The 14046-nt window shown below is 62.4% G+C and overlaps 1 protein-coding gene across 2 annotated transcripts in view; it reads left to right on the forward strand.

The window, feature by feature from the left end:
- CBS (cystathionine beta-synthase) overlaps positions 1-13356 on the forward strand; it is a 24491-nt gene extending 11135 nt beyond the window's left edge. The window contains exons 9-17 of one of the 2 annotated variants that reach the window (XM_064578301.1): positions 262-387; positions 1020-1104; positions 2013-2118; positions 6234-6311; positions 6467-6601; positions 6843-6951; positions 10542-10626; positions 11061-11102; positions 12584-13356. In XM_064578301.1, the coding sequence (XP_064434371.1) occupies positions 262-387; positions 1020-1104; positions 2013-2118; positions 6234-6311; positions 6467-6601; positions 6843-6951; positions 10542-10626; positions 11061-11102; positions 12584-12723 (906 nt within the window). In that variant the 3' untranslated portion in view covers positions 12724-13356. The remainder of the gene's footprint in view (positions 1-261; positions 388-1019; positions 1105-2012; positions 2119-6233; positions 6312-6466; positions 6602-6842; positions 6952-10541; positions 10627-11060; positions 11103-12583) is intronic. The other variant, XM_064578308.1, reaches the window with a different exon arrangement.
- Positions 13357-14046: the final 690 nt, after the last annotated feature.

The raw sequence follows: 14046 nt of genomic DNA on the forward strand, positions 1-14046 counted from the left end.
TCCCCTGGGAGGCTCCGCCCCAACCACATGCCGTCCCCTCTGAGAGCCCCGGGGTGAACGTTTACCTTGGAATCTCCCCAACTTGGGGCCTGGGTTCCTGGGTTTCCAGTTTGGCCTGAGGCCTGGGAATGAGGCGCACGCCCCAGGGGCTCATCTTTATCAGGAGCTTGCTAAGGGCGGGATTGGCCACCTCGATGAAAGCCAGGCGTGGCCAGATGAGACTTCTGCCCAGCTCCAGTCCTAATGCTGTCTCCTCTGCAGATCATCGGGGTGGATCCCGAGGGCTCCATCCTTGCAGAGCCCGAGGAGCTGAACCAGACGGAGCAGACGATGTACGAGGTGGAGGGGATCGGCTACGACTTCATCCCCACGGTGCTGGACCGGTCGGTAGGTAGAGCCAGGCCACTTCCCCTGCGAGGGGTTCCAGCCCTCCGTGGACATGCACCCTCGAACCGGCTTTCTCCGGAGGAGGAGCAGAGAAGTGAGCACGGCGCAGGCAGGTGGGCGAAGCGCGGCCCTGGCGGTCAAGGCTAGGTAACCGGTGGCACCTTATCAAGTGTGTGCCGTGGCCTTGCTGGGCAAAGACGTGGACGTGGCCAGTGGCACAGATCCAGCTTTGTGTGCACGTCAGGCCCCCGCAGAGAGAGGGAGCTCCAGGTGCTTAGGGCAGGTGAGCGAGGTGAATGAGAAGGACCCCAGACAAGGCTCTTTAGGGGGAGCGTCCATCAGAGGGGTCTGGAGTGGACCTTGGGGGGACATACTGTGATGCAGTGGGGCCTGGAGGGCGATTTTAGCTGCCAGAAGCAGAATGTGTCAGACCGGGGAGAGGGAGAAAGTTCTAGGTTTTACACGTGAGAATCGCATCCCACACGTGGGGCCGGGCCATGTCCGTTGAAGGTCACGGCCTCCTGGACCAAGGCCAGGGCATCTGTGAGGTCGTGCACACGGGCGGTGGGCCGCGCCCCCACCTCACAAGGGCCCGAGCCCCTCCAGAGCCTTCGGTGGGGGTCCTGCTACAGGTGGTGGACAAGTGGTTCAAGAGCAACGATGAGGAGTCCTTCGCCTTCGCCCGCATGCTGATCGCGCAGGAGGGTCTGCTGTGCGGTGAGTGGTGCGCGGACGCCGGGCTGGCGGCTGGGGTGCAGCTTGCCCTCTGCCCGCTCCCAGTCCGGATGGGTAAGAGACTCCTCGTCCTGAGGCCGCGGGGCGGCGGCGGCCGTGCTTGTCGGTGCCGTCCGCCCACCTGCCCTTCGGTGGGCCATCGTGCTCACGGCCAAGGGCAGGAGGCCGCGGGGCAGGTGCCGTTCCAGAACATGGCCGGAGCTCTGGGTCAATGTTCCTGGGTCCCTAGGGTCCACATGCTTTGTCTTTTAACGGTCTTGCTGAGAACAGGGGTGTGGCACAGGGACCGAGAAGGGAAGGAGTGGGAGAGGTGAGGGGCCTGGGGACATAGCAGATCCCCAGTAGCTTGACAGGAAGAGGACGTAGCCGTGGGCAGTGGGGTCCGGGTGTGAGCCGGGCGTCTGCCTCCCGCCTGCCCGCCACCCCCCGCCGTGGGAAGAGTTCTGGCGATGCCATCGGCCGTGCAGGGCTGTTTTGGGGGTGAGGCCAAAGCTCTCAGGACATTTGTGTTTTCCATCAAGCCCAGCACTGACCTTGGAGTGGGGGCTCACCGACTGGGGTCCCAGGCTGGAGGGCGTCTGTCACACGGGCCTCCGGGGGCAGAAGGAGGTGGGACAGCACTCCTTGCCAGCTAATTGCTCTCGCAGCCCCAAGGCCCCCAAGGGAAGCAGCCGGATTTCCATCCCCGGGGACTGAGGGACAGAGGCGACACGCATGTGCTCTGTAAAAGCCCGCTCAGGGCTCTCTGGGTTTCCCTGGGGGAGGGTTGAGCGATGAAAGCCGGGCAGATGTGAAGCGCAGTGGGCTGAGGGAGGAAGGCAGGGTGCAGGAGAAGCGGGGCCCCAGAGGCAGCCCCCAGAGCGCGCACGCACTCACTGACCGCTCCGCAGGTGGCAGCGCGGGCAGCGCCGTGTCGGTGGCCGTGAAGGCTGCCCGGGAGCTGCAGGAGGGCCAGCGCTGCGTGGTGATCCTGCCCGACTCCGTTCGCAACTACATGTGAGCCGCGCCGCGTGGCCCCGCCTTCCGTGGGCGCTCTCGTGGCCCCCCGCCGGGCCTCCCCGGACCTCTGGCAGCAAAAGGGTGGCGGGGGGTCCGCGGGACCCCTGCCGGCTCTGCCTCCTCCCTCCTGGCCCTTGGGTTCCCTTCACGTCTCAGGAGGTCATGGTTTTTCAGCCTGTCTCGTCCCCATCTTGGATCCCCTAGACACATTTCGAAGTCTGGGCCTAGAGCATCCGCCGAGGGAGGATGAGGATGAAGCTGCCCTGATGGCGCCTCCCTGCTACCCTCCCCCACTCGCCCTGTAGCTTCGTCCACCCCCTGGCTGTGGAGATCCCTGGCTGGGGTCACATGGCCCCTTAGGATCTGCTGTGCAATGTCTGACCAGTGGCCTGCAAGGCCCCTTCAGGCCCGGTGGTGCCGAGCGTTTGTGCACTTTTGTGTCCGAACGCTGAAGACCACAGGTCCAGCTGATGGCCCTGGGCTGATGGCTGTGCTTATGGGCCCAGTTGCTCTGCAGCAGGCTGCTGGGGGGCAGGGATCTAGAGACCCTCGCCCCCCCAACCCTCACAGCATCCTCCATAGCACGGGGGCTGTGGGCCATGTATCTGTGGTACATTCAGCTGCTCCTGTGGGCACGCCATGTTGGTTTCCCGGGGGTGGGGTGATTCGTGCCTGGGTTGCCATTGCCAAACTGCCCTGAGCTGGGCTGCTCACCTACCCCACCCAGTAAGAATACGGACTCCCCGTGAGTTTGGGTGGCCTGCCGTGTGTGTGAGTGTCTGTGTATGATAAGGTCTGAGGAGAATGAGAGGAGGGGTGGGTGTGAGAGGAGGGGTGGGTGTGAGAGGTGAGGTGTGTGAGGGGTGGGGTGGGTGTGAGAGGTGAGGTGGGTGAGGGGTGGGGTGGGTGTGAGGGGTGGGTGTGAGGTGAGGTGTGAGGAGGGGTGGGTGAGAGAGGAGGGGTGGGTGTGAGAGGTGAAGGTGTGTGAGGGGTGGGGTGGGTGTGAGGTGAGGTGTGAGGAGGGGTGGGTGTGAGAGGAGGGATGGGTGTGAGAGGTGAGGTGGGTGAGGGGTGGGGTGGGTGTGAGGTGAGGTGTGAGGAGGGGTGGGTGTGAGAGGAGGGGTGGGTGTGAGGTGAGGTGTGAGGAGGGGTGGGTGTGAGGTGAGGTGTGAGAGGTGGGGTGCGTGTGAGGGGTGAGGTGTGAGAGGTGAGGTGTGAGGGGTGGGGTGGGTGTGAGGGGTGAGGTGTGAGAGGTGGGGTGCGTGTGAGGGGTGAGGTGTGAGAGGTGAGGTGTGAGAGGGGTGGGGTGGCTGTGAGAGGTGAGTGTGAGGGGTGGGGTGGGTGTGAGGTGGGGTGTGTGAGGGGTGGGGTGGGTGTGAGGTGAGGTGTGAGAGGAGGGGTGGGTGTGAGAGGTGAGGTGGGTGAGAGGAGGGGTGGGTGTGAGAGGTGAGGTGGGTGAGGGGTGGGATGGCTGTGAGGTGAGGTGTGAGAGGAGGGGTGGGTGTGAGGTGAGGTGTGAGGAGGGGTGGGTGTGAGAGGTGAGGTGTGAGAGCAGGGGTGGGTGTGAGAGGTGAGGTGGGTGGGGGTGGGTGGGTGTGAGGTGAAGTGTGTGAGGGGTGCGGTGGGTGTGAGGGGTGCGGTGGGTGTGAGGGGTGAGGTGTGAGAGGAGGGGTAGGTGTGAGAGGTGAGGTGTGAGGGGTGGGTGTGAGGTGAGGTGTGAGAGGTGGGGTGGGTGTGAGAGATAAAGGTGTGTGAGGGTGGGTGGGTGTGAGGTGAGGGGTGTGAGGGGTGGGGTGGGTGTGAGAGGTGAGGTGTGAGGGATGGGTGTGAGGTGAGGTGTGAGAGGAGGGGTGGGTGTGAGAGGTGAGGTGGGTGAGGGGTGGGGTGGGTGTGAGGTGGGGGGGTGGGTGTGAGAGGTGAGGTGTGTGAGGGGTGGGGTGGGTGTGAGGGGTGAGGTGTGTGAGGGGTGGGGTGGGTGTGAGGTGAGGTGTGTGAGGGGTGGGGTGGGTGTGAGGGGTGAGGTGTGAGAGGTGGGGTGGGTGTGAGGTGAGGTGTGAGGTGGGGTGGGTGTGAGAGGTGGGGTTGGTGTGAGAGATGAGGTGTGAGAGGAGAGGTGGGTGTGAGAGGTGAGGTGTGTGAGGGGTGGGGTGGGTGTGAGGTGAGGTGTGAGAGGAGGGGTGGGTGTGAGGGTTGAGGTGTGAGAGGAGGGGTGGGTGTGAGGGTTGAGGTGTGAGAGGTGGGGTGGGTGTGAGGGGTGAGGTGTGAGGTGGGATGGGTGTGAGGTGAGGTGTGAGGTGAAGTGGGTGTGAGAGGTGGGTTGGGTGTGAGGGGTGAGGTGTGAGAGGGGTGGGTGTGAGGGGTGAGTGTGAGGGGTGGGGTGGGTGTGAGAGGAGGGGTGGGTGTGAGAGGTGGGGTTGGTGTGAGAGATGAGGTGTGAGGAGGGGTGGGTGTGAGAGGTGAAGGTGTGTGAGGGGAGGGGTGGGTGTGAGGTGAGGTGTGAGGAGGGGTGGGTGTGAGAGGAGGGGTGGGTGTGAGAGGTGAAGGTGTGTGAGGGGAGGGGTGGGTGTGAGGTGAGGTGTGAGGAGGGGTGGGTGTGAGAGGAGGGGTGGGTGTGAGAGGTGAAGGTGTGTGAGGGGAGGGGTGGGTGTGAGGTGAGGTGTGAGGAGGGGTGGGTGTGAGAGGAGGGGTGGGTGTGAGGTGAGGTGTGAGAGGTGAGGGGTGAGGTGTGAGAGGTGAGGTGTGAGAGGGGTGGGGTGGCTGTGAGAGGTGTGAGGGGTGGGGTGGGTGTGAGGTGAGGTGTGTGAGGGGTGGGGTGGGTGTGAGGGGTGAGGTGTGAGAGGTGGGGTGGGTGTGAGGTGAGGTGTGAGGTGAGGTGGGTGTGAGGTGAGGTGTGAGGTGGGGTGGGTGTGAGAGGTGGGGTTGGTGGGAGAGATGAGGTGTGAGAGGAGGGGTGGGTGTGAGAGGAGGGGTGGGTGTGAGGTGAGGTGTGAGAGGTGAGGGGTGAGGTGTGAGAGGTGAGGTGTGAGAGGGGTGGGGTGGCTGTGAGAGGTGTGAGGGGTGGGGTGGGTGTGAGGTGAGGTGTGTGAGGGGTGGGGTGGGTGTGAGGGGTGGGGTGGGTGTGAGGGGTGAGGTGTGAGGTGAGGTGTGAGGTGAGGTGGGTGTGAGGTGAGGTGTGAGGTGGGGTGGGTGTGAGAGGTGGGGTTGGTGGGAGAGATGTGTGAGAGGAGGGGTGGGTGTGAGAGGTGAGGTGTGTGAGGGGTGGGGTGGGTGTGAGGTGAGGTGTGAGAGGAGGGGTGGGTGTGAGGGTTGAGGTGTGAGAGGAGGGGTGGGTGTGAGGGTTGAGGTGTGAGAGGTGGGTTGGGTGTGAGGGGTGAGGTGTGAGAGGGGTGGGTGTGAGGGGTGAGTGTGAGGGGTGGGGTGGCTGTGAGAGGAGGGGTGGGTGTGAGAGGTGAAAGTGTGTGAGGGGAGGGGTGGGTGTGAGGTGAGGTGTGAGAGGTGAGGGGTGAGGGGTGAGGTGTGAGGTGGGGTGTGTGAGGGGTGGGGTGGGCTTGCGAGGGGCGAGGTAGGTCTGAGCGGTGGCGTAGGTGTGAGTCTCGGAGATGGTCGGTTGAGGGACGGAGCGGGTCGTCTCACACCGTGTCCTGGTCGCCTGCTGGCGGGTCAGGGACTCCCCCTGTGGGCGCTCGTGCTGCCTGGTTAGGGCCGGTCCTGGGCCGGTGTGCTTCACCCTCAGGAGGGGCGTGTCCCTCGGGGACAGCATTGTCCCCGAGTGTCAGGCGGGGGGTGGGGAAGAGGTGGCCCCGGGAGCCGCGCGGGGCCTGCTGGCTCAGGTCCGGGGACGGAACCTGCTGTGGCCCGCGCGCCTTCAGACACAGACGCCGGGCGCTGCTTGGCCGGGTGCCCGCGTTAGGTCCTTGCCGGGGTCTCCCAGGTCTGCCCTGGGGGCCTGGCGCCCTCGCCCTGCAGCTCAGCCACGGGGCGTCTCTGCTGGCCCATGGCATCCGGCGAGGGGTGCTGGGCTTTCTCTGAGAGCCTGCCGTGTCCCCCTCCGTGTGGGCAGAGGGGTGGTGAGCCCCTCCGTCCGGACCCCGGTGACTTGCTGACACCCGCAGGTCCAAGTTCCTGAGTGACAAGTGGATGCTGCAGAAGGGCTTCCTGAAGGAGGAGGACTTCACGGTGACCAAGCCGTGGTGAGGACCGCCCTCTGAGGTGCCCCGTGTGGCCGCAGGGTCCCTTGCTCCGGCCCACAGCTGCGCGGCCTCCCGGTGTGATGACCCTCACAGTGGCCGGCTCTGTCCCCGCCTCCCGCCTCCCGGTTCACGGCCCGCCCTGCTCCCGCCCTCAGGTGGTGGCACCTCCGAGTGCAGGAGCTGAGCCTGTCGGCTCCGCTCACCGTGCTGCCCACGGTCACCTGCGAGCACACCATCGAGATCCTGCGTGAGAAGGGCTTCGACCAGGTGCCCGTGGTCGACGAGTCAGGGTCAGTGTCCGCCGCCCCCGTGCGGCTCGGCCCCGACACGGGCCAGAACGGAAGCCCAGGGGACCGAGGGGACCCGCTGGTTTGCAGAGCCCCTGCCACCCGGAGGCCCTGCACGTACTGGTTGGATTTGCCCCCTTGGCCGAAGGGCACCCTCTGACGCTGAGGGCGCCCGTGGGCATATTCTGCCCTGGGCAGGGAAGGGCTGCCCACCCTGACCCCTGACCCTGCCCCCGCTTCGCAGGGTGATCCTGGGGATGGTGACCCTGGGGAACATGCTGTCATCCCTGCTCGCCGGGAAGCTTCAGCCGTCGGACCAAGTTCGGAAAGTCCTCTACAAGCAGTTCAAGCAGGTACGGGCGCCCTGAGCGCAGGTGCGCAGTGTGGCCCCCGGGGTCCGGAGCAAGCGCGCCTCCGCCCGCGTGACCGTCCCCGTACCGCGGGGCCCTCGCCTTTCCCGGGCACGCTCGTGAGGAGTATCTGGCAGGCCCAGCTACCTAGTGAGAACTAGAACATTCTGGGCGACGTTCGGGGCTGGGGGGACCCCGCGGCGGCTGAGATCACCGCGACGGCGCCTCAGCAGGCCGGGCAGGGCGCGCTGCTGTCCGAGGCCCCGAGGCCGCAGAGTGGGGCGTCCCCTCTCCCTGGGCCCCCCCGCGCTGTTGCTCGCGCTCTGGCCTCCACGTGGCGGCGAGGGCGAAGGTGGGCGGTGGGCTGCGCCGCTCGGGGAGGCCAGGGGCTCGGGGTGAGTGTGCGGCGCCTCCCGCCTCGCCGCAACCTCGAGGCTTTCTTCCACTTCCACCGCCTCGCTCGGGCCCTGCGGAGCCCCCCTCCCCCGAGCCACCCCCTCCCCCCGCTCCTCCGAGTCCACCTGTGCTGCTTCCTCCGGCCACCAGCACCCCCGGCCCCACACGGCGGGCGTTCCTGGGCCTTCCGCTCGCCCCTCCCGCGGGCCTCTGCTCACACGGCCCTCCTCGCCCCCCAGCCCCTGGCACACGGGTGTGCCTCCGGCCGAGAGCTCCGGGGGCTGCCCGGCCCCCGTGTCACCCGTGAGGGGCTGGCCAGCCCGGCTGAGCGCTGGCGAGCTGTCCGCGGGCCCCGTTGCCACCAGCTGTTGTTTCTTCGCTCCCGTCCCTAAGAGGTGTAACGGCCTCGCACGTCCCGTTTCACGGCGTGACGTGACCCCATCCCCAGTCACCCCGAAGGCTTCCCGCACTGCTCCCTGACCCCCAGCACTGCGGAGGCCCTGACTTCCTGTGCCCGCAGGTGGCGCGTGTGCCCCCGACTCACGCATACACACACCGTGCGTGTCACGCCGTGTCCGGCGGCTTTCCCACCACATCTGGTTTTGCCATCCGTCCGCAGTGGGCCGTGCACACCGTCTGTCCCCCTCCCGCTCCATCGCATCTCGGGCCTTTTGGGGTTGATTCTGTGGGCGCCTGGCCCTTCCCTCGGGGAGTGGCTGCACCCGCGCCGTGGCCTTCCGTGGACCTTCCGTGGGCCGGCGTGGCTCCCCGGGGGGGGTCTCTGCTCTGATGGTGCTTCGGTTTTGTGTGTGTGTCTTCAGGCTGGCGGAGCCTGAGGGTGGACAGGCAGAGCTGGGGGCCGCCCCCTGCCGCGCAGCTCTCTTTTGTTCCCTCCCTCAGAGGCCAGGTCGGACCTCCCGGCACGCCTTTCCTTTCAGAGCATGGCCAAGCCCCGGGCCGGCCCTGCTGGCTCTCCTGCTTTCAGGACTCTCAGGGTCTCCGTGTGGGGACTTCAGTGTCCTGCCACCGAGATGCTGGGCAGGGCCGGCAGGAGCAAAACATGAAGGGGCCCCAGTGTGCCTGCTCCGCTCCGCCCTGGGCGCCAAGGGGCTGCTGCGGATGGAGGCAGGAGGTCTTCCTTCACCAGGCGTCCGAGGCTTCCACGGACCACATCCTGTCTTGCGAACGCAGGGGCCCCAGGGTAAAGCCTGGGTGGGACCCGTCTCCCGGGCACACGGCCCTGCCCTGTGCTGGCCTTCCCCGCTGCCCCAGCCGCCGGGCTCTTCCTGACCCCCGTGGTCTTTCTGGCCACATCCAGCATCTGAGCCGCCGAGCGTGCGTTCGGGGCACTGCCGTGTGCGGTTCAGCCCACACCCGGTGTGGCTACGGTGTAGGGTACCACTGACCCTCTCCACCCGGCCCCGTGAGCACGTGTCTTCTCACGGGGAGATCGCCCCCCTTACCGAAGCCAAATAGGAAGGGCGCCCGGCTAGGCTCTGGTGGGGCTAACTGGGCTTTGGAAGTCACCTTGGGGTTTGTCCAGCTCGCATCTGATGAGGAGCCCCAGGGAACTGAAGGCCGTGGAGGCCATGGGGACAGAGGACTCTCCAGGTCCATAAAGGACTTTTCTGGGATGGTAAACAGGCGACCTAAGAGCATGGTTAACACCAAGTGACCCTCGGGGCTGGGCTGCGGGCGCCCCGTCTGTAACTCCCCTTCTGAGAACCTTGTGGTGTGACCAGGTGGAAAGAAGATCCCACCACAGAGCCCCAGGCCGTGAGCCTTGCGCCTCCAGCCTCGCGGGGGTGGGCTCACTCTGCTTTCCGGATCAGTCGTCCCCCTCGCGGTGCTCACCTCTCCCTCTGGGCCATTTAAAACTGGAAAGATCTTTCAGAGGGAATTATGGCCTCAAATGAGTTCAACTGGTAGAGCGGTTGCTTTCGATCATGCGAACGTCATCTTCCAGGGAGGGGATGGGGTCTGTCTGTGGAGTGCTAGGGACGGACAAGTTTGATGACGCGCCCCCCACCCCCCCGCCCCCAGGGCCAGGGAGGCCGAATCCATGGAACAGCCTCCTCACACTGACTTCTAAACGAATGTAAAGACTGAGGCCATTTGGGCCTTTCATTGATAGCAGACATCTTCCATCTGGACATGTGGTCACTGTGACTTCCCAGCTCCCAGGCGGTTGGGCTGAGAAACCCCGTTTCAGGTCTTTCCTGAGGTGTGAGCTGGGTGTTGGCCATGTGGGGGTAAGAGGGTCCGGGCAGCCCTTCCCAAGGGGGTGGGCCCACCTAGACCTGGATGCTGGGTCAGCTGATGGTGAACTACGGACCGAGCGGGGTGATGGGCCTGGAGACGGGGGCCACCGTGGGCCGGCCTTGTCCCCCCCCCCCCCCCCCGCCCCCAGTGAGGACCAGGGTCTCCGTGCCATGGCTGGTTTCCAGTCCCCCCGTCCTGATTTTTCTTCCTGGATCTTCTGTCCATTTTGTATTCCCCAAATTCCCTTTTCCCATTGTGTCAGAAACACACTTCCCATGAAGCTGCGTGCAGGCGAGTCTTCTACTATTTATCTTTGAAAGGCAGACAGACTGAGCGTCTTTTTTCTTTCTTACTCTAAGTTCTCATCACCTGTCCTGAGCAGGTGGTACCGAGCGAGTTCCCACATTCTTCCCTTCTCCACATGGTTTCCTGAGTCTTGTGTTGATGTCCGTTTGTTGCGACGGTAACCAGCAGTCCATTGTTACTAAGTAAAGGGCTAGTTGAGGTGGGGGTTCCATCTGTCTTCTACAGGCCAACGGGTTGTGACAAATGCATCCAGTGCAGTGTCCCACAGAATAATACTGTGCGTAACCCCCCCTACTCCACCTCTTTGTCCTTGATCTTTTTATTATTTTGTCTTTTCTAGAACTTCCAGACTGAACTGGGATCAGACCATGGGAAGCTCTTTTAACAGGCTCTCTCATGTAGTGATTTGTACAGAATGTCCTGTGTCTTTTCAGGGACTGATGGCTCATCTTAGTGTCTTACGTACATTGTGTTGCCCTCTGCGTCCTGTGTTCAGTTTCTGATTCAGCCAAAGGCTACGGGGGTACCTTCTGGAGCAGTGGCCATGGGAGCAGCAGTCCTCAGGCTCTGGCCAGGTTGAAACCCGGCTGGGCCGCCCCCGTGGGCACTAACCACCGCTTCTCTTTCAGATCCGCCTGACGGACCCACTGGGCAAGCTCTCGCACATCCTGGAGACGGACCACTTCGCCCTGGTGGTCCACGAGCAGATCCAGTGTGAGTAGGGCCCACTGCAGGCCTGGCTGGGTTGGGGCCGGGGAGCGGGAGCCCTGCAGGCCGCTGGCTGCCAAGGCCCAGCCCCAGGTTCCGTGCACCTTCCTGCTATGAGCTGTGTGGGGCAGGGAGGCCCTCGTCCCTCAAGCATCTGGGGAGTCGGTGGTGCTGACCTTAAGCCCCCACCGGCCTTGGACTGTGGATCCGAGGGACCCCTCTGCCTGGGTGCCCACTGCCGGGGAGGCCATGGGGCTTTCGAACTGCCACGTACACAGCCACTTTCAGGCCAGGGGACGCCGGTCCAGTCCCGGGGAGGAGGCGGCCTGGGGAAGTGAGAATCGGGAGGGGCCTGAAATCTGCCCACCCTCCTGACAGAGAGTGGTCTTGGTGCCTGGGCGGTCCCGAGTCTAATCCCTCTCCCGTCCTTGGCTCCACAGCATGGGACCTGGCCTTATCGGGCGTGGTGGGGGGGCCTGCAGGTATGTACGCCCTGCCCCCCCCGAAACGGCTCTGCAGTTAGAATCGCAGCCTCCGAGGGCAAAGGAGGGTGTCCAGGGTCCTGGACCCCCAAGCTTGAGTGGGAGGGTTCTTCCTCCTAGTCTCACGTTTACTCGTATTTGAGCATCTACAAAAAAAAAAGAGAAAAGAAAAAGATAAGGAGCTCCAAGTTCAGGGTCCAGGAATAAAGTTTTCTCGAGTCACACTCGGTAGCACTTCTGCTGTATTGGCAGAACCGAGTGGTCTTAACGGACCGTGTGGCCCTTTACAGAAAGTCTGCACGCCTCGGTTCTGGACGAGTTTCTCCTGGAGGGGTGTGTAGGGCAGGTTACAGAGGCGGCTACAGACCACCCTCTCCTGCGGGGATGCATGCACAGAGGCAGCCCTGGACAGGCTTCTCCAAAGCTGCCCCTTTGCCTGTACATCCCTGCAGTGCGCGGGGCTGATCCCTTCTGGGTTCCCCTTGTATTTTCCTGAGGTGCTCTGAGTAGGCCAGCTGGGTGCCCGCCCCCCCATGCCTTCCCCACCCCCACCCTCTGTGACCTCTGCCCTCCAAGGCGGGAGGGACAGCCGGCCACGGGAGTGGTGCTGGGGAAAGAGATGGGACCTGGGCCTTTCCCTCCCGCTCCTCTGCTCTGCGGGCCGTCCGTGTGTTGGTCACGGCTCTCCAGGGAAACCAGGAGGATGAGTGGACGTCCGGAGAGAGATTCAGTATCCAGAATTGGCTCACGTGACTAGATCGGCAGGTCCCAGGAGCTGCAGGCTGAGCGGACAGGCTCAAGACCCGAGAAGAGTCAGTGTTTCAGTTTGAGTCCAAAGACAGCAACGATTTTCGATTACTCAGGGAGCATCAGCCTTTTTGTTCTATTCAGGCCTTTGGCTGATTAGGCGCGGCTCGCCAGGCCAGGGAGGGCCGTCTGCTTTACTCAGTGCAGCCGATCAGCTATCTGGTCTCAGCCAGGCAGCCAGAATAATGTTTGACCAAGTATTTGCACACCCCGTGACTTAGTGAAGCAGACACATAAAATTAACCATCCCCAAAACCCTGTCCGCCCACTGGTGGCACAGGATGGCAGCCACCGCGAGAGAGGCATGGGTCTGAAGACAGGCCAGAGCTATGAGCTGCTGTGGTTCATGCTGTGGGCAGTGTTAGAACTTCATGCCCAAACTCGAGCGCAGGCACCAAGGGGGACCCACAGATGGGTTGAGTAGTGAGACTGGGGCATCTGGCCCGGCAGCCCTGGCGTGGAGAAGCCCGGACCCTACTCTGCAGCTTCGCCCAGACGGCTCGTGTCAGATGGCCGTTGCTGTGGGGCGGCCCGGGTGCTGCTGGGGAGACCCTCGGGCGGCTTCAGGGCGGGGCCTCGGGAGCTCAGCCGCCAGCAGGGCCTGGGTGCGGGCAGGGCGGCCTCCCATCGCATGCACACACAGGACCCTTTACACCTACTGCCTTGTTCCTCAGACCACAGCAATGGCAAGTCCAGTAAGAGGCAGATGGTGTTCGGGGTCGTCACTGCCATCGACTTGCTGAACTTCGTGGCTGCCTGTGAGCGAGAGCAAAAGACCAAGTCAGGACCTGCCGGGGCCACGGCACAGCTCTGACGGCCCCCACGCCACTGGCCGGTGTCCGGCCTCTCTTCCTTTTGTCTGAGCACGCAAATGTGACTTTCAGCTGCCTGACGCTGGGCACTGCTCTAACATGATGGGTAGCAAGGACAGGTGCAGGATGCTTAGCCCGGGGCCAGCAGGAATGTTCGTTTTCCCTTTATTAGCACCTGGCTACCTGAATGAATCTATTTATGGTTTATTAGAGTAGATGTGTTTTTCTTTAACTTTCTTCTAAAATGTTTCAATGCAAGAATCTTCTTAAATAGAACTCAGCCAGGTGGAGGAACCCATGTGAGGATAGGAGCAGGGTGGGTAAAAGCAGCTGCAGGTGCCTTTTCTGGGGAAGAATCCAGAATGGGGAGCAGCAGAAAGGGGCTGGGGAAGCGTGGGTCAGTGTCTGCTTGGGGCTAGGTCGGTCAGAGCGACTCGAATGTTTGGGGTTTTTTGATTGAGGGGAAATTCCCATAACCTTAAATCAACAGTTTAAAAATGTGATGTTCTCGGTGTCATGTAGCCAGATCCCACTGCACGTCATCACCTCCCCTCCCTCTCCTGGCCACCGCCAATCTGCTTTGTGTCTGCGTGGGTGTATCTGTTTGGGATCCATCATATAAACGGAATGCTACAGTCTGGCCTTCTGTGTCTGGCTTATTTCACTCAGCACGATGTTTCTGGAGTTCGCCCACACTGTAGCAAGGGTCGGTTCTTCACTCGTTTTATGGCTGAATAATGTTCCGTTGTGTGGATGGATGTTGTGTTTATCCCTTCATCCACGACGGATGGACATTTGGGTTGTTTCTGCCTCTCACCTGTTAGGAACTGTGCTGCCATGAACCTTTGTGTATAAGTGTTCGAAGATCTGTTTTGAATTCTTTTGGTTCTATACCCGGGCCTGAAATTGCTGGGTCACATGGTAATTCCACGTGTGATTTTTTTGAGGGACCACCAGACTGTTCCACAGTGGCTGCCCCCGGCTTACATCCCCACCACCCACGCACAAAGATTCCAGTTTCTCCACGTCCTTGTCCACATTTATTATTCCCTAGTTTTGGGGGTTTCTGTGTATTTGCTTTACAACCATGATGGTATAAAGTGGCATCTCATTGTGATTTTGATTTGCATTTCCCTAATGACTAATGATGCTGAGCATCTTTTTATGTGCTTTTTGGTCATTTGTGTATCTTTGCAGAAATGCCTATCCAAGTTCTTTATCCATTCTCAAATTGGGTTATCTTTTGTTGTCTTGCTGTAGGAGTTTTTATATACTGTAGATACTAGACCCTTATCAGATATGTGATTTGCAAATATTTTCTCCCC

Source organism: Mirounga angustirostris, unplaced genomic scaffold, assembly GCF_029215605.1.
Source record: "Mirounga angustirostris isolate CCGP_5_RB_7025 unplaced genomic scaffold, mMirAng1.0.hap1 SCAF_1, whole genome shotgun sequence".
NCBI classification, from domain to species: domain Eukaryota; kingdom Metazoa; phylum Chordata; class Mammalia; order Carnivora; family Phocidae; genus Mirounga; species Mirounga angustirostris.